This window comes from Schistocerca serialis, chromosome 6 (genome assembly GCF_023864345.2).
Source record: "Schistocerca serialis cubense isolate TAMUIC-IGC-003099 chromosome 6, iqSchSeri2.2, whole genome shotgun sequence".
Classification (NCBI taxonomy): Eukaryota; Metazoa; Arthropoda; class Insecta; order Orthoptera; family Acrididae; genus Schistocerca; species Schistocerca serialis.
This window is the reverse complement of record NC_064643.1, coordinates 467791735-467817439: the sequence shown is the minus strand read 5'-3', so window position 1 is coordinate 467817439 and position 25705 is coordinate 467791735. Positions and strand designations below refer to the sequence as shown.

At 40.0% G+C, this 25705-nt stretch overlaps 1 protein-coding gene across 3 annotated transcripts in view; it reads left to right on the top strand.

Moving 5' to 3' along the window:
* LOC126484182 (uncharacterized) overlaps nucleotides 1-25705 on the top strand; it is a 166327-nt gene that overhangs the window by 62263 nt on the left and 78359 nt on the right. For all 3 annotated transcript variants that reach the window (XM_050107592.1, XM_050107593.1, XM_050107591.1), the window contains exons 3-4: nucleotides 11271-11430; nucleotides 14544-14673. In XM_050107592.1, the coding sequence (XP_049963549.1) occupies nucleotides 11271-11430; nucleotides 14544-14673 (290 nt within the window). The remainder of the gene's footprint in view (nucleotides 1-11270; nucleotides 11431-14543; nucleotides 14674-25705) is intronic.

Below are 25705 nucleotides of genomic sequence, written 5' to 3'. Positions count from 1 at the left end.
AACATGTGACTTTATTCTCTGCATAACAGTTCTAATAGCCTGACTATGGTATGACAAGTCTGAGCTGCAGGGGATAAAGTAGACACCTGCTTAGGCAAACCAGAATTTCCTTTACAGATCCTAAATGGGCCCTAATCTTAGAGGACAGGAAAAAAAAAAGCTGAACACTGTGTTTTTGCAGAATACAACTGTTTGTGCTGGAAAGACTAGCTGCATGAGGCAAACAAGGTGTAGACTTAAATGCCACATCATTGTTCTCATTCACAGTTGGTTGATAGCATAATGCACCCCTTATAAATTGCACTATACCCACTGTGGAGAAAGGTAACATCAGAGTGGAGTAACTCTCCTGACAAACTTAACAGGGTGTCAAATGGTATAGGACCTATGAACCAAGATATGAAGTATCTCTTCATGCTGAAATGGTTATTAACAACTGTCAGCCTGAAAATAAAATTCATTGTGCTGTTGACTTCCCATAAATTGCATGTAATAACATACCATCACCTTTCATCCTGACCAACACGAGGAAGGGAAGACAGCCATCCATTTCCACCTGCATAAAGAACTTAATATTGGTTTGCATTAAATTTAGTTGATTGAAAAAAAAACTGCAAATTCTCACTTGCTTGAAGCCAAATGACAACACAGAAAGTACGCAATAACATTGAGCAACTGAAACAGCTTCTGAGTGAAATCAATGTAAAGATTGTCCTGATGTAATAAAAGATTGTCACAAATACTTCAAGATGCAAGTTGAGCACTCAGTCAGTCACGATTGAGAAACACTGCCAGACACATGGTCAGTATAGGCTGCATTGGCGTTGTCCTAGATTCTGATGGGGTGCACAGTACTCTGAGGAATATACTGATGGCACTTCCAATGTAGGATGTTGTTAAAGTTGAGGCTGGAACTCACATTGACTGCTAAGCTGCTAGATGGCATCCTAGAAATGCTATCTGGCAGAGGAATAATAGGAAATTTGGCTAGTATCAGGTGGCTCGTAGTGCTGGTACAGCAGTGCTGTATGTGGCAGATGTGGTGGCCGCAAATACTGCAGCAGCCGTCGCAGGCAGAGTGGTCTGCAGGTGCAGTGCAGATGCCTTGAGAGAGCGGCAACCTGCCCTCAGTCCTTTGTGGTGTGGTGTGTGGCTGCCTCATAAGGCACCAGCCGTATGCCACATTCCTCTTTCATCATTCCGAGAAGATACCAGAGGCATCTCGCTGCATAGATGGTGGTTGCGGTAGAGAAGAAAGGCAGAGATATGACAACTTCTTACCCATGGAGAAAACGGTGGAGCCATCCAGGAAAAGTGTACCTGTGGGGGGGAAACAGTAATCAGGCAAGGTCATTGTCGAGAAAGGTAACTAAGCCATCAAAGACAGCATGACTTGGCGAGGCCAGGTTTGTGACAAAACTTCCAGGACTAGAGAACAGGACTGCCAGTGAAGTCCAACCAAAGGTCTGGTGATGGTGTCCTAGAGAGAAGACATTCACACTTTGTGGTGAGGAGAAGACTCTGGAGCACACAGGAGATGACCAAGATCAGTAACATCCCTGACTTGCAACCAGGATGAAACTGTGCAGAGCAGGAACCAGAAGAAAGCATGTGGCACGCCATGAAGGTGCCTATCAGAGAAGAAACCCAGTGCATTAGACATGTGAAAGTCACGCTCAGAAGAGGAAGAGTGCAGGGAAGGACTTAGGACCCGGAGGAAGTGGGTGGCAAACTGGCAATAGGCAGGAAGGACAATGGAGTAAAGGACCACACATCCAGAGGAGACTAGGACTGGACAGCAGGGACGACAGAGGATGGGGACATTCCTCTTTCTTACTGAAAAGGTGATAGATTACAGGAGGCTGGAGTCTATGCCACAGGAAACACCAGACAGGAACTAACGGTACAGGATGGTGCATGCGTGCTGGCGATATGGAGAGTGCTACTGGTGTTGGAACATGAGGTGACGCCAGGGCTGGAAGCCACAGGACAGGCAACATTGGAACAGGGCACCCCAGCACAGGGGCAGCAAGGCATGCTGTGTAGCACCGATGCAAGCTGGCCGGGAGGACAGCAGCCAATGGGAAACAGGCACTCAAACCAGTGGTGGCTATTGGGATGCAAGGGTGCTGATGGGAATAGCCAGGCAGTAACGGATTGAGAGGACTTCGTGGCAGTCCAAGTGAAATTCCCAGTAGGTTGGCTGATGCAGATGCCTTGTCTTCAGCTGTAGGTGGTAGGTGGAGCACAGGGTGTTGAGCTATCGAGGAAGAAAGGTTGGCCATTGCGGCTGGGTTCTGGCAGAAGGCATAAGCATGGCGGGCAGCTGCGGGGGGGGGGGGGGGGGGGGGGGCTGAATGCCGTGATATGCAGACCAGTTGTTGAGAAAGAGCAGGGCCACTGAAGGCAGCTGGGCATGTCAGCAAAGCTTCCAAAACTGGAAGGCATGTGGTGTAGGGAAGTACAGCAAGCCCTGTGAGGACCCTGAGGTCAGTGACCAGATTGAGACAGCACTGGGCAGACCCCCACAGAAGACAGAAAGTGCACAGTGGAGGCTTCTGTCAGAGAAGAAAGCAAGAACAGGAGATGGGCGAGACCCTAACTGAGAAGGAAGGAGGCGCAGAAGTGCAAGGAGGACACTGGAGGTGGTTGTGAAGCTTCAGCAACAGATGGAATGATGGGAGACATGTCAGGATATGAAGGGCCAGGATCTGCAGAAAATAGATGAGCAACAGCATGAGCAGATGAAGAAGGGCAGCCCCTGGAGTGGGTGGCACCTAGGGATTTGGAAGTAAAGGAGAGGGTCTGATGGAGAGGGCCATTGACCAGGCTGACTGCCGAGAGGCACAGGAGGAGCCAGAACAGGACTAGGTGGCACAGGAGCCGGTGGCACTTCAGGAGGAGGCATTGCAGTTGAGGTACTGGATTGGGGGATAGCCAGTGTGGGCAGTACCGATTGAGGTGTCACCAGACCAAATGATGCTGGATGAGAGTCAGTGGCAGCAGCAGTGGGCGTGAGTATCATCGAGAAGAGTGGAAATGTGGTAGTGGTGTTCAGAGCAGCCAGTAAGGTGGGCCATAAATCTAAGGCATTGTCAAAATCTGGCGGAGGTGGGGACAGCAGTGTGGAATCCTGTGCGGGGGGGAGTCATCAGATCAGGCAAGGTGCCACCAAAGAAGCTCTGACATGTGCATGAAGTGTCTTGTGTGATTCAGAAACTGTGTTGTCATGTCCTATCCACAGCACTTGGGGGTGCTGCCACCAAACAGTGCTGTGTAAAGCAAGATATATTCTGGGTGAAACAGAGCAGCTGTTGATCCTGTAACAGAGAAAGCTGCAGAAGAGATGTTGCAGTGTGGAAGGAGATGTAGGAAACATGCAAGAGAGGGCAACAACCAAAATATGGAGGGGGATCCAACATTGACAGGGAGCAGCAGAAGTGGGCGGGCATGGTGAAATGTCACAAAAAGAAAAACATGAGAACTAAGAAATGAAGCTGCACTCGTATGAGACAGAGGCAAGGCAAAACAAGGAACAATAAGATGTAGAATCATGGAAATTGAGAGAGCAAAATTGTGCACAGCAACTACATCATTCGAATGTGGAAGGGGGGGGGGGGGGGGGACTCAGAGAGGAAGGCTACCTAGTTGAGCACGAGACGTTGGGAACAAAGTTGCAGAGACAGAAGAGTCATGAAATGTTTACCCTCGTGAAATGTTTACTTTTGTCGCCATTGTAGTATTCTTCTGTGGGTGATGGACACATAAGAAGTGAAAGATGGCCAGGTGGCCAAAGACAGTAGTACTTTATTAGAACACGGAAAGTACATGATATAACATTGAGCAATTGAAACAGCTTCCAATTGAAGGCAAAGTAAAGATTATTGTAATCCTATAAAAGATTGTCACTAATACCATAACATTTCTTGAAATTGAAAGTTTCTGTTATGATCAAGAAACTTTATTGTAGGCACGGTTGGTACAGGCTGCCCTGATGGAGTCCTAAGTTCTGAGGAATATGCTTGTGGCACTTCCGAAGTAGTGTGTTGATATCAACCCTGGAAGTCACATTGACTGGCAGGCCATATGGAAGCATCCCTTAAAGGCAGTCTGGTGGAGGGATACTAGGAAGTTAGGCTAATATCATGTGGCAAGGCACAGCAGTACTGTATCCGGCAGATGTGGTGCTCCCAAGTACTGCATCGACTTACGCAGGTGAATTGGGCTGCGGTTGTGTTGCTGATGCATTGACAGAGGCAGCCTGCAGTTCTCTAGTGTGTGGTTGGATCTTAAGGTACCAGTCGTACACCCAGAGACTAATGTTATTGAGGAGACTATTGAGATTGTACTAACAAGTGACCTTATAAATACAGATAGAGCTTTTTTTCCCTAAATTCAGCAAGGGGCCTGGCTCTACCCCTGTTTAAGCAGCAGAGGGATGGAGTTAGTGTTATAAATGGCCTTGTTGTTAGTTAAAGTTTCAGTATTAATAATGCCTGTCATTAGTCATCTTGCAGTTGTGTTGTGGCACTAGTTGTTTACTTGTGTTATGTCACTTTTTGTACCATTGTTTAATTTTCACATCTGTGCACCCCAGCCCACTGAGAATTTAAACTACCATGCTCAGTGATCTCTCATGCATTTGTACCGTGAACATGGTGGGGTATTGTAATTGTTACCTGGAAGCGTTCCTGTAAGGTCCTTAATCATTTGAACTGCTGGGAGAAACTCATGTTTAACACTTTTATATTCTAGGCAAATTTGATTCTTTTATGTCGATTCTGTGCCATTAATATAGGTTCAGATCCCCACTTGCAACAGTTTTCAACAAATCGTTGTGATAGTCGCAACGTTGGTAGCCCATTGGATGATTTGTTTATTTGTGATGTGGTCTCTAGTAGCAAGTCAGTTGGCCTGCATGCACTGTCATATCTGGCATTCACTTCCAAAGTGTCAGTGGTACCATATGTATTCACACTGGTTGCCAGTAGTCCACTCACTATACCCTTCCGCCACTGAGACATGCAAATCATTCACAAATCAGTGATTATTGTTTCTTACATCTCTCTATATTTATTTCTGTACCTCCATATTAGTATGCAAAATCCCTACAGACATTACTAGTTTGTTCATGTTGGCCTGTTATTGTCTGAGAGCATCAGTAAGCACATTACTTTTTGCTATAAAATTTCAGTTGGTGAACTGCTTATTGCAAATTATCTCTCTCCTTCACTATTAGGGCATTGTCTGCACAAAAATAGACAATAAGGTTTATTTCAGTTAACCGTCACAATTGTTTTGTGGCTATACCCGTTTCAGTTGTCATTATCAATAGCTCATAAATAGTGCTTAGTTGATGGCTGTGTCAAAACATGCTAGGAGTTAAGTACTCATTGAGGCTCCTACTAGAGCAGCCTGAGCAATATTTATGGGCTGTTGATGATGATGAGACAGTTGATAGGGGTAGAACTGGTAAACAATTTTGTCAGCATTGACTGAAATGAATTTTGTAGTGGATACTGTTAATCTCCTTGCATGTCTGTTTTTTTGCAGACAGTGTGTTAATAGTGAAAGAAAGAGATAATATACAGTAAGCAGCTCACCCGTTAAAAAATCATCTGTGTAACCAATATGATATTGAAATCATTGCCTGTTATGTTTTCTGGGTCAAAGAGCAGTTGCACAATGTGGTTTTGGAAGAAGTTTGTTCATCAGCTGTTTGGGCTATCAGACGGGCCAGACAGTAGTAAAAATCTAGGTATAAAAATGACTACGTTTGGATTTATGTGTGTCACCATCCATAACATGTTGCAATATAAAACCAGACAAAAATGAGAGTAAAATCGATAAAACTTAGGTTCTTCCAGTACTGATTGATGGGAGTTACTGCTAGGTACACACCTAAAGAAATTTATGTAAAATACAAAGTATAGAAGTGAAATTTTTTGGAATGAAAAGAGATTACTGAAGGGCAGATAACATAAGAAACAAAACAACCCAACAAAAGTTAGAAGTAGAGGTAATTGAATCTAAAATAAGTAAATATTCCTGTTCCTGTTCCAAACATATACAGAAGATGGTCAGCACATAACTTTCCTAGTTGACATAACTCACAGTATTAATAGAGTGGCAGATAAAAGAAATGTAGAAAGACATAGCAGAAAAAATTCTATAATGTGCTAAGCTTTTCTAGGAGATGGTGATAATACTGTGGCTTGGTAGTGCAGATACTAGTGATACACACAGATTATCGCAGGCTTGCATTTTTTCGATTGTATCATGTTTTTCGAGTTTTGATGATGGACTCCTGTGTGTGTTTGTGTGCTGAAGCCAAAAATGACCTTACTTTTTTCCCCATTACATCAGATTTTTATGCAAATTACAATTTGTCAAAATGTGTGGAAAAAAACCACTCACAAATATAAAATGTACTGACAAATTTCAATATGTAGAAAATGCTGTCATGTTGGTTTATGATGGAAACGAATTATTGACATCATAAACTGACAGATGGCAGCACTTTCATCATTAAATGTATTGGACATCTCAACTGTTTTTGTTGGCACAGCCATTTGTATGTCCCCCCCTTGATCAGACGTGTTTGTTTCGGCAGATATATGTTAAAAAGCAAACATCTAGTGTTTGAAATGGTATCAAGAGGAACTAGATGGTTCAGAAATTGAATAGGGTAAAGCAGCTGAAGATAAAGAAGAGGAGTATGAACCTGGCAATTCTGACCACAATCATTTACACAAATTGAACTGAACGATTTGATCTGTAACTTGCATCTGACCTAAGAAGCTTCATAATTGCATCAGTTCATTGAAATGAAGCATTAAAGTTGTCCTGCTTCACAACAGAAATGAGTATGTGTCAGTACCCATAGGGCATTCTATACACTTAAAAGAATGGTATGGCAGTTCACAGTTTGTTCTCCAGAAAATTAAGTACGATGATCATAAGTGGATCATGTGTGATGATCTCAAAGTAATATTGATCAGTCTTGGACAGCAAAGCAGGTATGCAAAGTATCTTTGTGTTTTATGCGAGTTGGATGGCAGACACAGGGAAAATCATTGTGAACAGACAGATTGGCCACAGTGTGCTTCATTGGAACCTGGAGTAAAAAACGTGTTCCAAAAGCATTTCATTGAGTCACCGAAGTTCTTCCACCTCTGCGTATTAAAGTAGGCTTGATGAAGCAATTCGTGAAAGCCTTACAAAAAGATGGTAAATGTTTCCAGTACATTTGTAACAAATTTTCAGCCCTCTCAGCCACAAAACTAAAAGAGGGTGTATTTACAGATCTGAAAATTAGCAAACTTTGCAAAGATGGAGATTTTGAAAAAGAAATAGAAGTTGCTGTTAAAGAAGCTTGGGTTGCCTTTAAAGACATAGTAGTCAAGTTTCTGGGCAACAAAAAGGATCTGAATGTAAAGTCATTCCCTGAGATTATGCTGCAGAAGTTCCAAAATTTAGACTGTTCTTTAAGTTTATAGGTTCATTTTCTATGTTCACATTTGGACTACTTTCCTGAGAATCTGGGTATTGTTAATCAGGAGATGGGTGACAGATTCCATCAGGATATCAAAGAAATGGAAAAGTGTTACCAAGGAAGATGGAATACTGCAATGATAGTGGACCATTGCTGGATGTTCCACTCAGATGATCCCAGAAGAGCCACAGGCTCAGAAAAGCCTGAAACAGAGCGTGGCTGGTCCGAAGGGACATAGACACAACGAATAAAATAGTCAGTTTTTTTTTATTTTCCATGTGCTGTTATATTATTGTCTACTATAAGCTGCAAAATTATCTGTTTTATATGAAACAAATCTCTTTCATTCTGCCATTAAGTCTCAGTTTGTTTTACATATACTAAATTTGGCAAATTGCGATATGCAAAAAATTCTGGCACAATGCAACAGAACTAAGGTCATTTTTGGGTTCAGTGCATCCAGATGCATAGAAATCAGTCATCAGAAACTACAAAACAGGACCATCGCAGGGTATTAAGTTGGCAAACAACCAGTATTTAATGATTTTACCATTAGTGGAAATTTGTGACATTGAATCACAAAGACATTAAATGTCCTTTGGAGGGTATCTCCTTTCAGGTTACTTCAATAGGAGATCAAAATTCATCACCGTTGTTCTTCAGGGGCATTTATGGGCTGTTAGTGAGCTACTATACCTCTCATACATCCATTGCATTGTGTGGCAAAGAATCTCTCAATAGTAGAAGTAGTTGTAGTAGCTATCGTACATTTCAAAAGGAATGATATTTTGGTTATACAACTATAGTTGAATAAATGAGATTAACTACCTGTCTTGTCCCACTACAGTGTTGGCACCATAGCTGCTGCCTGCCTGTGAATTATGCCAGTCAAATAAAAAGCAGACAGAACGTGCTGCAGTCCACTTTGGTTAGTGATAGTCAGACAGACAACGTTCTGCAAAGTGTATCGGCTGCTCTGTATTGCACAGACATTGCAAGTGAATTTATGCTTTATTGTCACCCTTGACCATTTCAGACAGTTTTTGATGGCAGTGAAAGCGCTGATTGTAGTAACTTAGTTAGATGGCTTTAAATGTTGACGAAAAAGTGATCAGTCAGATTTATGTCTGGCTTGTCAACTATCCAGTATGTATATAAACATCTAAAATATTTACCTCAGCAAAAATGAAAAATAACTGCCCACTAAGGAACAATTTTGATGCATTCCTGCATACTGTTTTTGACGTAGATCTGTGCCTTCATTCTCTAAGAAGTTTCATAAAAATCAGTCAGTTCTGTGACAATGGATGAGCACTACCAAAGTGTTCTCTCATGAGGTAAAATAGCCAAACACTTCAATTTTTATTTGATGTTAATAAATTTCTCTTCTTCAGAAACACTTTTCTTGCCATTGCCGGTCTACCTTTTGTATCCTTTCTACTTCAGCCATTCTCAGTTCTTTTATTACCAAACAGCAAAACTCATCTATTACTTTTAGTTTCTCATTTCCTAATCTGATTCCCATAACATAACATGATTTAATTCTGTTACATTCTATTACCCTTGTTTTGCTTTTTGTTGGTGTTCATTTTGTACCCTTCTTTCAAGGCACTGATCATTCTTGTCAGCTGCTCTTTGAAGTCCTTTGCTGTCTCTGACAGAATTACCAAGTCATTGACAAACTTTGAATTATTTATTCTCCCTGACCTTTAATTCCTTCTCCAAATTTTTCTTTATTTTCCTTACGTTTCATCAGTGCACGAATTTGATCATGTATGCTTACCGCTCATGCCCTTCAGCTCTTATAACTGCCTTCAGTTTGTATATAGGTTCTATATAACCTTTTGCTCCCTATATTTTACCCCAATAACTTCAGAAGTCCAGTATTCCAGTCAAAATTGTCAATAGCTTACAAATGCTATGAATGTAAACCTTTCTTTAACCTATCTTCTTAGATAATTTGTACGGTCAGTATAGCCTCACATGGTCCTATATTTCTCCAGAACTTGGAATGATCTTCTTTGAGATCATTATCCACCCATTTTTCCATTCTTCTGTGAATAATTTGTGTCAATATCTTGTAACCATGACTTTTGCAGCTGGTAGTTCAGTAACATTCACACCTGTCAGCACCCGCTCTCTTTCGAACCGGAATTATTAGACTCTTCTTGAAGTCTGAAGGTATTTACCCTGTGGTGTACATCGTGGAAGCTAGATTGAGTAATTTTGTCATGGCTGGCTCTGCCAAGGATATATGTAGTTCAGATGGATCTTTGAGCCTCTTTCAGATTCTGCTCACAGTATCATATCTCCCATCTCATCTTCATCTGCATTCTCTTCCCATTCTATAATATTTCGTTCAGTTTAATTTCCCTTGTGTAGCCCATCTGTATATTCCTTCTGTTGTGCAGCTTTCTCTTCCTTGCTTAGGACTGGTCTTCCATGTGAGCCCTTTTTTTCATACAGGTACTTTTCTTTGCTTAGGACTGGTTTTCCATCTGAGCTCTTTATATTCATACAGATACTTCTCTTTTCTCCAAAGGTCATCTTAATTTTCCTTTAGGCTTTACCTCTCTTTCCTCTAGTTGTTTGTTCTTCTAAAGGCTTGCATTTGTCATCTTGCCAGTTTGGGCATTAGCTGTAAGCCGAGTCTTGTTTGCCTAATAGTTAAAGCAAACTTTACATACAGAACAACAGAAACAGAAATACAAATTAACTTCAACATATTCAGTACATCTTCAATTGCAATAATTAGTCATATCTATCCAGAAATAGTGTAACAAATTTGAAAGGAACTTGTTTTCAGGCTGTCCATTGGAATAAACAGAAAAGGGAATTTTAGTAAAATGGTACTAGCAAAGTTATCTGGCAGATAGATCAAAGAAACATGTTCTGATATTAAACAGTGGACTCTAACTGTGTATGTCTACATCAGAAATGAAGCATTAGTAGTAGAGTAGTTGTTTGGAAAGTTAGATAAAGGCAGTTGTTTTAGCAAATACAAGCTCATTTGGGGAGGGAAGGGGGAGAGAGATACTAGGTGTGTGTGGGGAAGGGGGGGAGGAGGGGGGGGGGGGGGTACATTCGTAAAAATATTCGGTTCAAGGGGGAGAGGGGAGATGAAAGTGTGGAATAACAATAAAAGCTGTAAAATACGTAGACCACCAGAGCCTGAAAAGTAAGAAAGGAAATAGCAACAGCAGTGTGTGTGTGTGTGTGTGTGTGTGTGTGTGTGTGTGTGTGTGTGTGTGTGTGTACACATTATTAACATTACGTTAGTACTAGAGGTCTAATGATATTGTGTGTGACTAGGTGGGAAATCTATGGCTGGTGAGATAAAACCCTGAAGTATCGTCATTTGCCACAGTAAATACTTTAAACTGATGATAATTATGTATTCATGATATCCTGCAGCTTCAGCTGCATCTTTATCAGAGATTAACTTCATAACACATATTGCAATTTCAGTTCTTCATTACTGTCACTGGCAGTTATGGCTGTTAGTCATTTCTTCAAATCCTTGCATGCTGTAGTACAAGGGAAATGAGACATTTGTTAAGGTGAATTCACTAATATTAATTAGCTTAAAAACTTGTGACTGAAAACTAAGAATTTATACATGGCAATAAAACAGATGTTATTGAAGGAACTGTTAATGTGGGGTGGAATGAAGTAGCACATATGATATGTCCAGTTAGAACAGCACTAAATAGAACATAAACATGAACAATACTGATCTAGAAATCATTAATGAGAAATTTCCCTGATGTTGCAGAGAAGAAAAGGTGAAGTCCAAAATATTGAGGATATTTCAAGTATGGGATGATAGAGGTATTTATGATGAAGCTTTCATAGCTGATCTACGTGGGCTCATAAGTACTTCAACCAAGAAGACAACAACACAAGAGCCTCAGCCTGATCCAGTTGACTTTCAGGTAACACAATTTGCAGCATCATTTTCAGCTTAGCAGAGTTCACTATGTTGTAATATCATAAATTCCATTTGCTACCCTCAGAAAAGATACTGCATATTAATTGATGGAATGCTCATTTTGGAGTTGATTATGGCCAGATAATGCTCTTGCAGTTGCTTCTGTTTGGGGATTGGTATAAATAGTAAATCTCACTTGCTTGTGAAAATTAAGTTGTCGTATGTACCTACAGTAACATATAATATTGTTATGCTTGGTATTTAAGCTATCAAGTAGAGAAGATATTTGAGCTACTACTACGTGTGAGGTCTGCTGTGATTTGCTAGAATTCACTTGATACCACATGGATTGGAAAAAAAGTAATGATCATTAACCATATTGACAGATTAATTATCCTTGACTGTGTTATAATGAAGGATAAAAGTTTGTAGTGCAACCAGTGCTAATCTGTAGGATTATCAACCTTTGTGCTCATTGTTCATCATCGAGTATCAAGCAATATAAATCACTTAATTATTATTTATACCATTAATACCATTAAATAGATTATCATTGAAGATCTTCAAAAATCCTGAGGAGCACAAATTGTGGGCCATTGTCCATTGTCCATCATAAGTGTATACAACAATCCTTCCAAGGAAAAAATCTTTGAGAGGTTCGTGATCATTGCAGATGTTGATGTGGGCAGAAAACAGACCACATAAGGAAATTCTGAGAAAACGTCATCTACCACGAGCCAAAAGAAGTTAAGGAATGGACCCACCATTTCAGCATGAATATGCTCTCAGAGGCACTGTGGCAGGGGCGGTGGATGGGGGGCCCTGGGTGCTGCTTGATGGGTGATGCATTGCGAGTTGGCTGCCACAATTCGCATGCTCTCATTGTCAATACCTGGTTAAAATGGGGCAGCAGATCTACAATTTTTTATGAGAAACACCCCAGTGTCCAGGTGGAGAAGGTGCACAACGTCCCACTGCAACACCAGCGGGATCACAACCCTGGGCGTAGCCAACAGTAACACACCATCAAGAATATAGTCATTTGTGGAGTGCGTAATTATTACGCAAGGGATCTAACTCCAGGCTCAGTGGTTTATCTGGCCAGCGATGGTGGACGAATTGAACAATCTGATGTAAGACAGGATTGGCCATGACAGCCACTGAAATCCAAGGACTGGTAATTGGAAAAAACTGTCCTGTGTTTTGAGCTTTGATGTCGAAATGGGAACCCTACAGTTCATTCTGATGAAATGCTGGATTGGAGCCAATCCGTATCGAAAAAGAGCGTCTGCATTAGTGTGTTGTGCCATGGGGCAGAAATGAACCTCATAGTTATAGTGCAATGAATAAATAGTGATGCTGCCAGATGGAAGAGAGAAACGAGACATTTGTGATTAGTAATCAAATGAAATTTAGAACCATAGAGAAAAACATGATGTTTCTTGGCTGCATACAGAATACCAAGGGCTTCTTTTTCTTTTTGGGAGTAGTGCAGGTGCACCTGATTCAAGGTTTTGGAAGTGTACGCAGTAGGGCATTTGGAAACATCTGCACATTTGTGCATGAGAATGGCCCCAATGCCATACTGGCAGGCATCTGTTGGCCTGATTGGAAGGTAACCAATCAAGGTGTCAAGCGTAATTTTGACTTCAACAGGGTAAAAACAACAGGGTAAAAGCATGCTCACAGGCGGGCAATCAGTGAAAAGGAACACCTTTATCTAAGAAAGTATGAAGAGGCTGAGCCTCTGTGGCTGCATTGGGAAGAAATTTATGGTATTACACAATCATTTTGAGAGAGGCTGTGAGCTCTTTGACATTTATAGGATACGGCAAAGGCATAATGGCACCGACATGCAGGCATAACCTAGTGGTGGCACCACCCATGACTTTGAAACTGAGATAGACAAGAAACAGTTGAAAAAACTGTGATTTGTCCAAGTTATATTTCAACCTGGTCTTCTGCAGCATGATGAACAAAGCCTGAAGGTTCTGCAGGTGTTCATCAGTTTAGGAACTGGAAACCACAATATCATCCAGGTAGATAAACTCTTAAGGTCTTATATGAAATGTCATGTTATGCAAAAGATTATAATTTACATTTTAATAAAAGTGTTTGCATTTTTCCATAAGTGTTTCAATCATATTTCACAAGCATTAGAAATCTGAACATTGTGTAAGAAGACCAGTTGCTGTTGACCGAAGCAATAAGAATGCAAGCTGCAGTTGATCTAGAGTTTTGTGGTTGTGGCAGACATCATTTGATTGGCTCCAATTCTCTGGTATTCCTGGAGTCATTCTTTTTGGACCAAAAATCTCTGGTATTCTTGGAGTCAATCAAATGATGTCTGCCACCACCACAAACTCAAGATTAAGATAGTCGTATTGCTTCAGTCAACAGCAACTAGTCTTCTTACACAATGTTCAGATTTCTAATGATTACACACACACACACACACACACACACAAATAAATTTTTAGGTTGCTGGTAATGAAATGTCAAGTATACTCGTGCTCTGGACTTTGACGAAAATATCCTGAAACTTCAAGTCGTTTATTTGTTTCTGTGTATCTGTGAAGTTCCCTGTGAACATAACTCTTGGAGAAGCTGGCTGGAGCACAGTGGATGTATTTATTTTGACCACTGTGGCACTTTTCACTCAACCGATGATCTGTCGTCACTTTCTGTCTCTAGTGAAGTAACATCACATTATTGTTGCCATTGTTTTTTGAAAGTATTGCCTAAACAACAGTGTGGGAGAGAGAGAGAGAGAGAGAGAGAGAGAGAGAGAGAGAGAGAGAGAGAGAAAGTGCACGTTTTGTTGTTGAGTATCCAAAGCTGCACATAGTAAAGACAGTATTTAATGGCAATCACCTCAGCCAGAGCATGACAGATAGGCTACAAATATAGGGCCAGATTCTCTCTAGCGATTGAATACTTAACTATCAGTGCTGAAACAGATATAGATGCGGTGTCTGTTCTTAAGTTGACCGAGTATACTTGTGACTTTAAGTCTCTGTCAAAATAATAAAAATGAGATAAGTCGGGGGAGTTTATGTTAAGGTGTTAAGATACTGCATTTCTGATATTTAATGTGAAACTATGATTTTTTTTTAGCCGAACATTCTATATGATAAAATAAGGAGTTGCAAAACACTTGAAGATGACACTGACATGAAACTGAAGAAGTTGAATGATAGCCATTTATCATTATCTGATGTGGATGCCTTACGAACTCAGTTTAAAGGTAAAACTATTTAATAACAGTTTCCTTTTCTTTATTTATGTATTGTTTCTTAATACAGTTTATTTTTATTCATCTAATGTAACCTTTATGTAGGTAATTGCAGTGTGTCAGTTGCATTGTAACTGCACTTCTGTGAACCTTTGAAAATTAGTTACTACAGAATTGTTACGTAGATTTTGTGTAGCATATATCTACCATACTAATAACAAAACGATGACAAAATGAAAAAAAGTAACAGGTTCAGGGAGGTGCCAAAAAACAAACAGTTTCAGAAATATTTATTAATATGCTGGCTGTCCAGAAGCTTTAGAACATTGTGAGTAAGTGTCATGTTGTTTCCTTTTGGGGTAATGTTGCTTAAAGATGCCCAGCAGGAAATAATTGGCTGATCACTAGTATCAAAATAGAAAAATGACTTCTTTTAAGAGATTTGTGGAGGCTGTGGGCCCAGATATGTATTAAAAAAAAATAAAAAAAAGCTATTAGGTTGAAGCAGTGGTGATATAATTACTTGAAGAGCATCCAAACACAAAATTAAATGGTGTTACATTCGAGATGGTGATAATTCCATGTGGTTCAATGGCTTGGTGCAAAATGAATGATTACCCCTTAAACAGGGAACCATATAAAGCTGGCAGAGTGCTCTGTAACCGTAGAAGCACTTGGTCAGAGGAGGAGACATTGTCAGTAGTGAAGACTGCCACACAATGCAGAGAGGTTTATGGAAGAGTTATGGGAGATGTAAGAAGCACCACTACTTGTCTGTTGACATTACGTCACATAGAAGTTTTAAACACTGCTAATTTACAAGATCATGAGTCGTGTAGAATATCTAAATGTTTGTTTTTAATTATTTCTCGAAGTACTTTTATATCAATAAACACGTGCCAACCTAAACTCCAAAATTTATTGAAATAGAACTTAAAATGATGCACTCTGTTTCTCTGTCATGGTACAATACCTTATATTGTACATCTGTTACATACATAACAGTAAAAGATGTGAATGTCACCTGTTTGATATTGTAGAGCATTCAAGGTGTTACAATGTTTGCTGGACATCGAAGTCCTGTCCATTGATGGAGCTAAGAAAGCTGTTGACATGGATTATGAGTTCATAGACCAGTACAAGTTCGAGACTGTATATATTGCCTGTGGAAGTGCAAAGTTAAGATATATTTTAGAAACACTAGAGTACACAGCAAACTCTATTTATAATAAATTTATCACCTTATGCAATGCCCACAGAATAGTCATGATGTTCATTTACACAACAACTCTGTGCTCTAAGAATTTATGAAATAAGTCAGCCATCTGCAAAATCATATTTGTGTGGGTCTTACAAAGTCACTGCGGATGCGCAGCAGCAGAAGCACTAATGTGACAACTAAACTCGTTGGACCCTCAGATATTCCACACTATCCTAAAGTACCGTACGCTAATGTCCTACAGTGATAAAAATTATGATGTGAATGAGGTACAATGAAAACCGGAGAAGGAGAACCAAACATTATAGGGAAGTGGTTTCTAAAAGTATACCAAGCAAACAATACCATAGGAATTTTGTGCAAAACAGCACGAAAGAAATGTCATTGAAGTTAGTAATTGGTAATGCACTGCCTATGGAAGGCACAGACCTGGATTTGAAACCCAGTTTAGCATTTGATTCTAAATTATCGTTTATAATTCTGCATCCAAAAATACTCCATGAACTCATTTGATTACTTGAGAATTTAATACAGTGCTAACAGTCATCATCCTTAAGACCCACACATATATGTTTTGCAGTTCAGAAATAATTACACAAAATACTTTATTGTGAAATGCCAATTAATACTTCAAATGAATATTGGTTTCAAGGTAACAAAGTGGTACTACCAGCCTAATCCCTGCATAAATTGGTATGTGCATGTTATCTTGTCCAGAGACGACCACTCTAAGATTCTAAGCAGAATACCAAACTTTTATTGTGACTGTAGGTGTGTGTTATGAGAACACTGAGGCGTGTATAGATGCTGCAGTGCCTATTTGTTCTATTTTTATATAAATCTTTACTTACATGTTGACATTGCTTCTCTGCATAGTTGCCACCCAAATCCAAACAGTTTTCATACATCGCACTAGGTTCTTAATCCCTTCAACAAAGAATGGTGGTTCCTGATGCTTCAGCTAGCTGTTGACAGCATTCTTGGTGTCATCATTAAACGTGAAGTGCTGAGTAGCCAGCCAGACCTTAGCCTTGGAGAAAAGATGAACACCACTTGGTGCCAAGTCTGCATTACAGGGACAAAGTTGAAAGATCTCCAAGGCAAAAAGTCTTTGTGTTCCTTCATTTGATTTGCAGTATTGGGTCGCACATTGTTGGAAAGAGAATGATTTGTGGGGTTATCAGGCTTTTTTTTTTTATTTACCTTTGAAGTTTTGTAAGAGTTTTGGAATGAAAGTGTAATGTCATTGTATTCTCACACATTACTCTCATGAAATATGTTGTCAGAATTCCTTAGCGATCCTAAAAAATCTGTAACCATCATTTTGTGATTTGACAGAGTCTACTTGAATTTTTTGGGCTTACTGGGCAAATGAGTGCACATTCTCTGTTTTCCTCATCCTCAGTTACAATTCTGTTCAGAAATTCCTCCCTCTCTTCATGGTTGCACTGGAGAAATGTCAAGGATGAGTCCATTTTTTCAATTTTGTTAACATCAAGTGGGCATTTGGTACCCACTGTTAAACGAAACTTACTGTAACCCAACCTCTTCGTGACAGTGTTGGAAAAGTTGTCCAAGAAATGTGAGGCACACCCTCAGAAATTTCGGAAATTGTAAACAAACATCTAACATGCACAATTTTGTCAACATGTTGGCCAAGTTCATCACACTTGAATGTCTTCCTTGACACTTTAATAATGCACATATGTGCGTCCGGCTTTGAATTTTCCGCACCTCTCCCTCACCTCTCCGTCACTCATAAGCCTGTCCCCTACTCACGATACAATCAACAATGAATCTTGGCAGCACTGCTGCCTTCCACTTGCTGGAAGTGAATGGTATAACATATCTTGCAACTGGTTGGAGACACAATAACACTATCCATTTCTGTCCATGACTGCCAACACACTGACAGTCAAAATAGGGAGTTGACTGATGCAGTGTGAACTTCAAAGTCCCTTTTTCCAACCACACATGCACCATGAAGCTACAAGCATTTGTTTATTTTTAATATCCAGCTGGTGGTTAGTATATGAGGGACCCCTGTACATTTATTTCTTTGCATCTGTGCTTGCACGTGAGAAAAGATGCGTAACATAGACACGTGTTAAGAGTCTGTACCGTAAAGGGCAATTAAGACACATAGTCGGTATTGATGGTGTGGCTTGACAAGGCTCTTTTTTGTGACATTTGAGTTTCAAATCCTTGTCTAAGCATTTTGTTTTAGATTTCCCATCTTTTACATAAATCTTTTCTGTTAAATTCTGTACAGCTCCTGCCAAACAAATCAGTGGCTGTTTTTTTCCTTAATTGTTTTCCAGCTGATCTGTGGTTCCATGTGTGTTTACATTGATGTCTGTAGGGTATAGTTTTATCATCATCCTTCTATTGCATCTCAATACACAAGTTGGAGAAAAATAACTCAATAATAACATTAGAGTAAGGCAAGACATGTCAAATCGAGAACATAACAGTAGGTTCGAAATGCACCATCGTGGAGCTACAGCTATAAAACAACAGCCAATCAGTGATGACCAAACTAAAATTTATCTGATGAGCAAATATGTTTGGCTGTTTCTGGCAGTGCAGCTTAGAACAAATAAGCTGCTGCCATGTTATGATGCTGTGGTTGTTGTGCTTCACTGTATTTCAAATCTTTACTATCAAACACAGTCTAGATCACATATTATTTATTCCAGTGACCAGTGCCGACACAACTAATAGTGATTTACCACCAGAAGGAGGTTCGTACTCATTGGTCTGAAGATGACCACAGTTTTGGTCAAAACCAGTCACCAGAATAAATAATTTGTGATCAAGACTGTGTTTGATAGTAAATATTTGTAATAAATATTGATCACTGTATACTCCCACAATGTATTCAAAAGTAAGTCACTGTGTTTTGTTGCTGTGTCCAGTACCATGCCAAAATTGCCTAATGGAAAGCTACCAGTAGTCAGCAGCTATTGGACTGTGGGTCATCGCTTGAGAGAAACAGCCATTTTTTCACATGGAATTTGATGAAGAGGTACTTCATGATTTTAAAAATGCTTCCAAACAGCATCAGAACAACAGCCCTCAAACTCAATCCCAGTCATCAGCTTGTTTTGAATGTCACAAAGGGAAATTGTTTGCATCCTTATGTTGCAAAAAATATTTAAGTTTTGAAAGTAGAAAATTAAGCAAGGCAAGCAATTTTTGTACCTGGGTATTAAGGTAGCACTTGTGCCCCACATTGTAAATTTTTCATACTTGATCCTGTTTAAAAGTTGCTACTTTTACTAATGCGTCCCACAATGGATGTGTTAATCATCATGAAGCGTGCCAAACATGGTTTCCATAATGGTTTGTTGCACAGTAAGAAATGAGGTGGTATGCTACACAGAATGAGTTCCTCATCACAATTTGTGATGGTAGCACTATCCAATAGCAGTTGACAGCTAAATATGGTGCTTGCATGACATGGTTTATTAATGAAAATAGATGTGTGAAAATATTGCTATGGTAGCTCAATAAAAATATACATGGGCTCCCTTGTCCCTTTGGTATACATGTTGTTCTGTATGTAGTATGCATAAATACAACAAACTTCAACATCCATGAACACGACACAAGGCAAAAAGAAAAGTTCCCTGTACAGTTAGTAAGGCCAACAGATTTTTAAAACAGTGTGATACAAATTTACAATAGTGTTCTTCATTCTCACTGTTTAATAAAAACCCCTAATGGCATTCTTATTACTTCACTTGAAGTAGCAGAATTCTTAGACCACAGAATTTTAGAATACAATAGATTTGAAACAAAATGGAGCTCACATGAATATGTTCTAAATTTTATGATACAAATGACACTGTCAGTAGATCCAACTCATAGAGTGAGTACTTGATGTCGAGATCTGATAAAGTGTGGAAAGCATATATCAATGGCTGCCTCCTCCAACAGATATTGCTGAAGCAATGCAGTGGCTACTCGCAATAGACACACATCTGTTTGCACTATGAATTTTCTTGAGGAGTCAGGAATGGCGAGAACCGGTGTGATCACAAAGGCAGTTTTCATTATGTGAAAACAGCCTCTTAAGACACACACCATTCAAATTTATTGCCCTTTTTGCTCATGTCAAAAAATGACTTGCCTGCTGGACAAAGATAAATATAAACTTATAGAAAAAATTACCATCCCTATAAATTTTGCTACACCCTTCACATTCATAGTATATGAACAATTATAAATTGCTTCCATGCAAGAGTTGTCAATAGTAATGCTCTTTTGATTACACAATATGGAATAAAATGACACCTGTGTTTGGACAGATTTAATTTAGAGGTTTGACAGTCAGGTCTGCTTCTGTTAGTTTGCTTCGGAACTACCCCCACCCCTCACATGTTCAGCATGGTCATCAAATCACTTACCAAGAATCCTGAGATTGTCTAAATTCTATTTACGTCCAATTACATGTTGTTTAGGAGATGCGACAAAACCACCACTCCTGTCAAAAGCCAGAAGATCTAGTCTTGCAAAAAGTTTTGCTCTACATAACCACAAAAAATAGGAATGCAGAAGACGTACCATCCGGTAAGTCTTCCCCAACCGGCTTCTGGGTGACTTACTCAAACTGAACCCCTTTTCCTAAACATCACTGGCCTTCTTCCTTGACCCCTCTTCCTTCAGCTTCAACCCTTCTGCCAGAAGAGAGAGCCACTGACTCCGAAAGCTTGCTAGCTTTAAACCTTTTATATGTGTGTTCTCCTGCTGCCACTGAGGGAATAGATTTTTTATGTATACAATTACATTATATTTTCAAAAACTGATTGTTTTTGGCGATATATTGTTTATAGAAACATATTTTACATAAAAACTCACTTAATAACAGCAAATAATTACACACTTAATAAATTGAATACAACTTGCTGTATAAACATAAACACAGTAAAGTTATTTTGTCCACTCAATTAATAGAAATGGACAGGAAATATTGGGGAGGTATTGTTTATCTGTAAACTGAAGAGTGGCAAGACTTGCGATGGGGAAAGTCACCTTTTGTGGAATAATTCTATAACTGTTTATGAGCTGACTCAGAATCAGTTTCCCCATCTATCAGTTTAGAGGACTGTGCAGAGAATTACATAGATTCTATCCATATGTGTATAGTAGAAGGATATGCTGAAAAGTAATGCCTTTGAATTTTTTATGTGAGAACACCTTTTTTAAAAATAAAGCAAGCATTATTAACATTCTACAGCTTTATTCTTCATGATCACACATTTATTTTTCAACATGGTCACCGTGGCAGTGAAAATATTTCTCCCAGCGAGAGACCAATTCGTTGTTACCATTGCCGTAGAATGCTTGACTTTGTTGATGAAGCCACAAACTCATCTATGCTTTCACCACTTCATCACTATCAAAGTGAAATCGTTGAAGGTGTTCTTTAAGTTTTGGAAACAGATGAAAATTGGATGGGGCCAAGTCGGGTCTGGATGGAGGATGATCGATTGCAGTGAACCCAAGGCATCAAATTGTTGCATCCCAAGGTATCAAATTGTTGCATATGTCGCAGTGCTCATGTAGGGACCAGCATAGCCATGCTGAAGAAGTGTGTGTACCATGTGTGGACGAACCCTTTGAATTTGAAACTCGATTACACATGCTGTTTTTCATGTATTGACATAGTTACATTATAGACCGCCATGTTACACACTACAATTTGGGGCCTTCTAGTGACAGAGGGCTGCTAATATGTATACATGAACAGTAGGGATGTAGAATTTTAATGTTTGTTTTATTTAAAAAGCTTTAAGAATTTTCATATAAAAAATTCGAAGGCATTACTTTTCAGCACACTCTCGTATTATTAGTGACTCATATCTATATTCCATGTAGCGTTAACGGAATTTGTGGAAAATAAACACACCCTGCACATGCCTGTACACTGTATTGCCTCTGATTTATAATGTGTGTTGTGAAAGAGTTAGTATAACTTTGTGTAACATTGTGTAGTTGCTTATCATGAATTAGAGTGGTAGAGTTTTTGGAGACTTGCCTACTTGCTATTCATTTTTCCGACCCACAAAGGAGGGAAACATATGACTGCATTCCGCCAGTGTACCTTGTTTCACACTTTTAGCCTCCACCCCCTCCCCCTGTCATCCCAAGATACCACCAGAACACAGTATATCCTTCAATAGAGCTCTATTGCTCTTAGATGTGGTAAGCACATTTAATATTTCATCTTAACTCACTTCATTTAATAATAAACATTAAATTTATCTACTAAAATGCTATTTTCAATAATTTAACAGTATTATGAAAAAGAAAGTTGCCAGTCACCATATAGCAGAGAGGCTGAGTCGCAGATAGGCACAACAAAAAGACCTGTCTCAAATAAAGCTTTCAGCTTGTAAAGCCTCTGTCAAAAATAGACCACACACACACACACACACACACACACACACACACACACACACACACAAACACACACACACACACACAAAACTTACATACACATAATGGCAGTCTCAGGCAACTGTAGCTACACTGCGAGCAGCAGCACCTGTGCATGATGGGAGTACCGACTGGGTGGGGGGTAAGGATGAAGCTGGGGTGGGGAGTGGGAGGGATAGGAGGCCAGGGGTGACACACACTGCAGTGCTGCTGGGGAGCGTGCAGGGACGAGGTTGAGAGAGACTACCACCTGCTCCAGTCCAGTCACAAACATCACCTATCCCATCAAAGGCAGGGCTACCTGTGAAACCAGTCGTGTGATCTACAAACTAAGCTGCAACCACTGTGCTGCATTCTATGTGGGCATGGCAACCAACAGGCTGTCTGTCCACGTGAATGCCCACTGACAAACTGTGGCCAAGAAACAAGTGGACCACCCAGTTGCTGAGCATGCTACCAAACATGACATATTTCATTTCAATAACTGATTCACAGCCTGTGCCATATAGATCCTTTCCACCAACACCAGCTTTTCTAAATTGCACAGGTGGGAACTTTCCCTGCAATATATCCTATGTTCCCGTAACCCTCCTGCCCTCAACCTTCGTTAGTCATTGTCCTCACCCATCCAGCCTCCCTGTTCCCATTCCAGCACTATACAGCCCTCATTCTGTCATCACACTCAATCTTTTTACCTGTCCCCTTTTCCACTCCCCCCCCCCCCCCCTCCATTCTTCACCTCTCCCCTGCCCTCCTCCTAACCCCCTGACTGCACATAGCTGCCCTACCCTCTCTCCACCTCGTCCCTGCGCGCTCCCAAGCAGTACTGCACTGTCCGTCACCCCTACCCTACTATCCTTCCCCCTCCCCACCCCAGCCCCCTCCTTACCCCCACCCAGTCACTACTCCCATCATAGACAGGTGCTGCTGCTCGCACTGTGGCTTCAGTTGCTTGAGACTACAGTTGTGTGTGTGTGTGTGTGTGTGTATTTTTGACGTAGACCTTATGGGCCGAAAGCTTTGTTTGTGACAGTCTTTGTTGTGCCTGTCTGCGACTCAGCATCTCCGCTACGTGGTGAGTGGCAACTTTCCTTTTCGTAATAGTACAATAAGAAAGTTGCTACCCACCATATAGCGGAGATGCAGAGTCGCAGATAGGCACAACAAAAAGACACTCATGATATTTTTACATTCTATCCTGGATTTTCCATTGTTTGATTTACAATAATTTGTGATTTTTCAATCCTTTGCATTGCAGAAATTATTAGCCCTGGAGAAAAAGGAATAGGAACTCGTTTGTAAAATATTCAATGAGGTAAATTTTGTACTGGGATAAATTTTCACTAGGAGCTGCAGTTTTTGAGTTATTCAACAATGTAGAAAAAGTGTCTTTCAAACGCAACCTCACTTCCTCACTCCACCCCAACAGCCAAGATTATTAATATTTTGTTCATGGCACTCCCTCCTGCCGCAGTACAGAAATTTGCAGCTACACAAATTATATTTGCCCTACTCACCTTTTTTTATCTACGTTGATATGGCTTTACAGTAAACATCTTAGGTTTAATGCTCCCAACATACTAACCCAAGAGTTCCTGTCTGGCTTGCAGTTGCATATAGTGTACACAAATTATCTTTTGCAATTTGTGACCCATTATAATCACCGAGTATAACATATATACACACATTAATGTGAAATTCACTCATACTTCTTCCAGCCATTATGGATGAACTAGTGTGTTGCCTCAAACTCCCTGTGAACAACGGGTACAAGAGCTGATGTACTGCTCATCAATTAACTCATAAACACAACCGTGTTCTTCAAAGTTTAGCGGGAACCATAAAAATTTCTGCACTTGTACTACTATATCATCCAAAATTTGCCCTTCTTTAAACTGTCCGAAGAACGGGTGGGATAACTCCGCAAACAACTTAGGATTTTGCATTCCCTGTTTAAATCTCTCCCTGGAGCCAACTTTTCCAGGTTTGGCTCATTGACGCAGTTAACCTTCCCCTCATCTGCTCCCAAATTAGCTTCCCGTGACTCATGGGCCATGGTTCTGTTTAATGTATCTCTGGTATACACACTGAGGATCAGCACTTGCTCTTCAAGCACTTGGCTAACAGCGCCAGTGCTGCTTTGAGTCCATGTAAACTCTTTAGAGGTAGAATCAGCCACGCTCATCTCTTTTAAACCTATCCCTGGCAACAATATTGATTGGCCTGATACTTTGCCCAAAGCTCTGATGTATTCAGTTATGTGCCTGGGTGCTTGACATCCCTGAGTTTTTAGTTTGTACTCCAGTTCCTGCTTCCTCAATTGACTCACATCTGCCACCTCACCAGCAGCCACCCTGTAACAGTATATATGCCCAGAGACCACAAAAACCCAAAAATATCTGTTTATTGAAAGATGTAATCCACACAGTGCCATCAGCCTTACTCTGCTGCTGTTGTGGTAACAGGCAGAAGGAGAGTGGGAGAACTAGGTTTATTGCATGCATATATTTTACAATACTCAATGACACAAGCTATTTTGAAAAACAGAAGTTAAAGAAAAAAAATTACAAGAACATCAACAGATTCTCTCCCAACAAAATATTAAAGCAATTAATCATTTCTTAAGGTTGCACTGTGACTGATGACTGTGGTGACAAAATGTAAATGACTTAACCAGTTAGATTACTTTGAGCAACAGTTGTCCCAAAGTATTTGTAACTGCAGCAGGAGGTGCCAACAACATTCTGTGGCTGCATCACCAACACATCGAAGTCTGCACTGTCAAATTAGTTAGTGCATCTCACATAGTTATGCCCAGTATGGGCAAGCCAGGCTATGAGTTGCTGTCTTTTGGAACTCTTGCCGAAGACTCATCACTGATAATGGATGTAGTAGTGTAGTGATTAGCGCATTGGACTCATTTTCAGGTTGATGGGAGACAACAGTGGTCCAACATTGATATTCAAATTGTAGCATGCCAATAATGAATGAGTTAGTCAGAAATCAGGCTTAAACTCAAAGAAAACATAAGAAGCAAAATATAAAGATGAAGTAAAGATAGAAAACAAAATGGATGGAAAGAGGAGGTATAGAGGAGAAAAACGTACAGTGAGAAAAGTAGTGTAAATGAATGTGAACTGGGTGACTACTGTTAGAGTTTTGTAATTGGCAAATAGAACCACTTCTTCTGACACAAACATAAAATATACTAATTGATGGACTGTGCATGATTGACTTGATTATTACCACAATGCATTATGTTTCTGATCATCAAACCTCACATCAGTTTGATCTTGCACAACAAAGAAAATCTTCAATTAAGTTAGACATCATATTACTTCATCACCGAATTTGACTCTTTCTATGATCAGAAATGAAGTA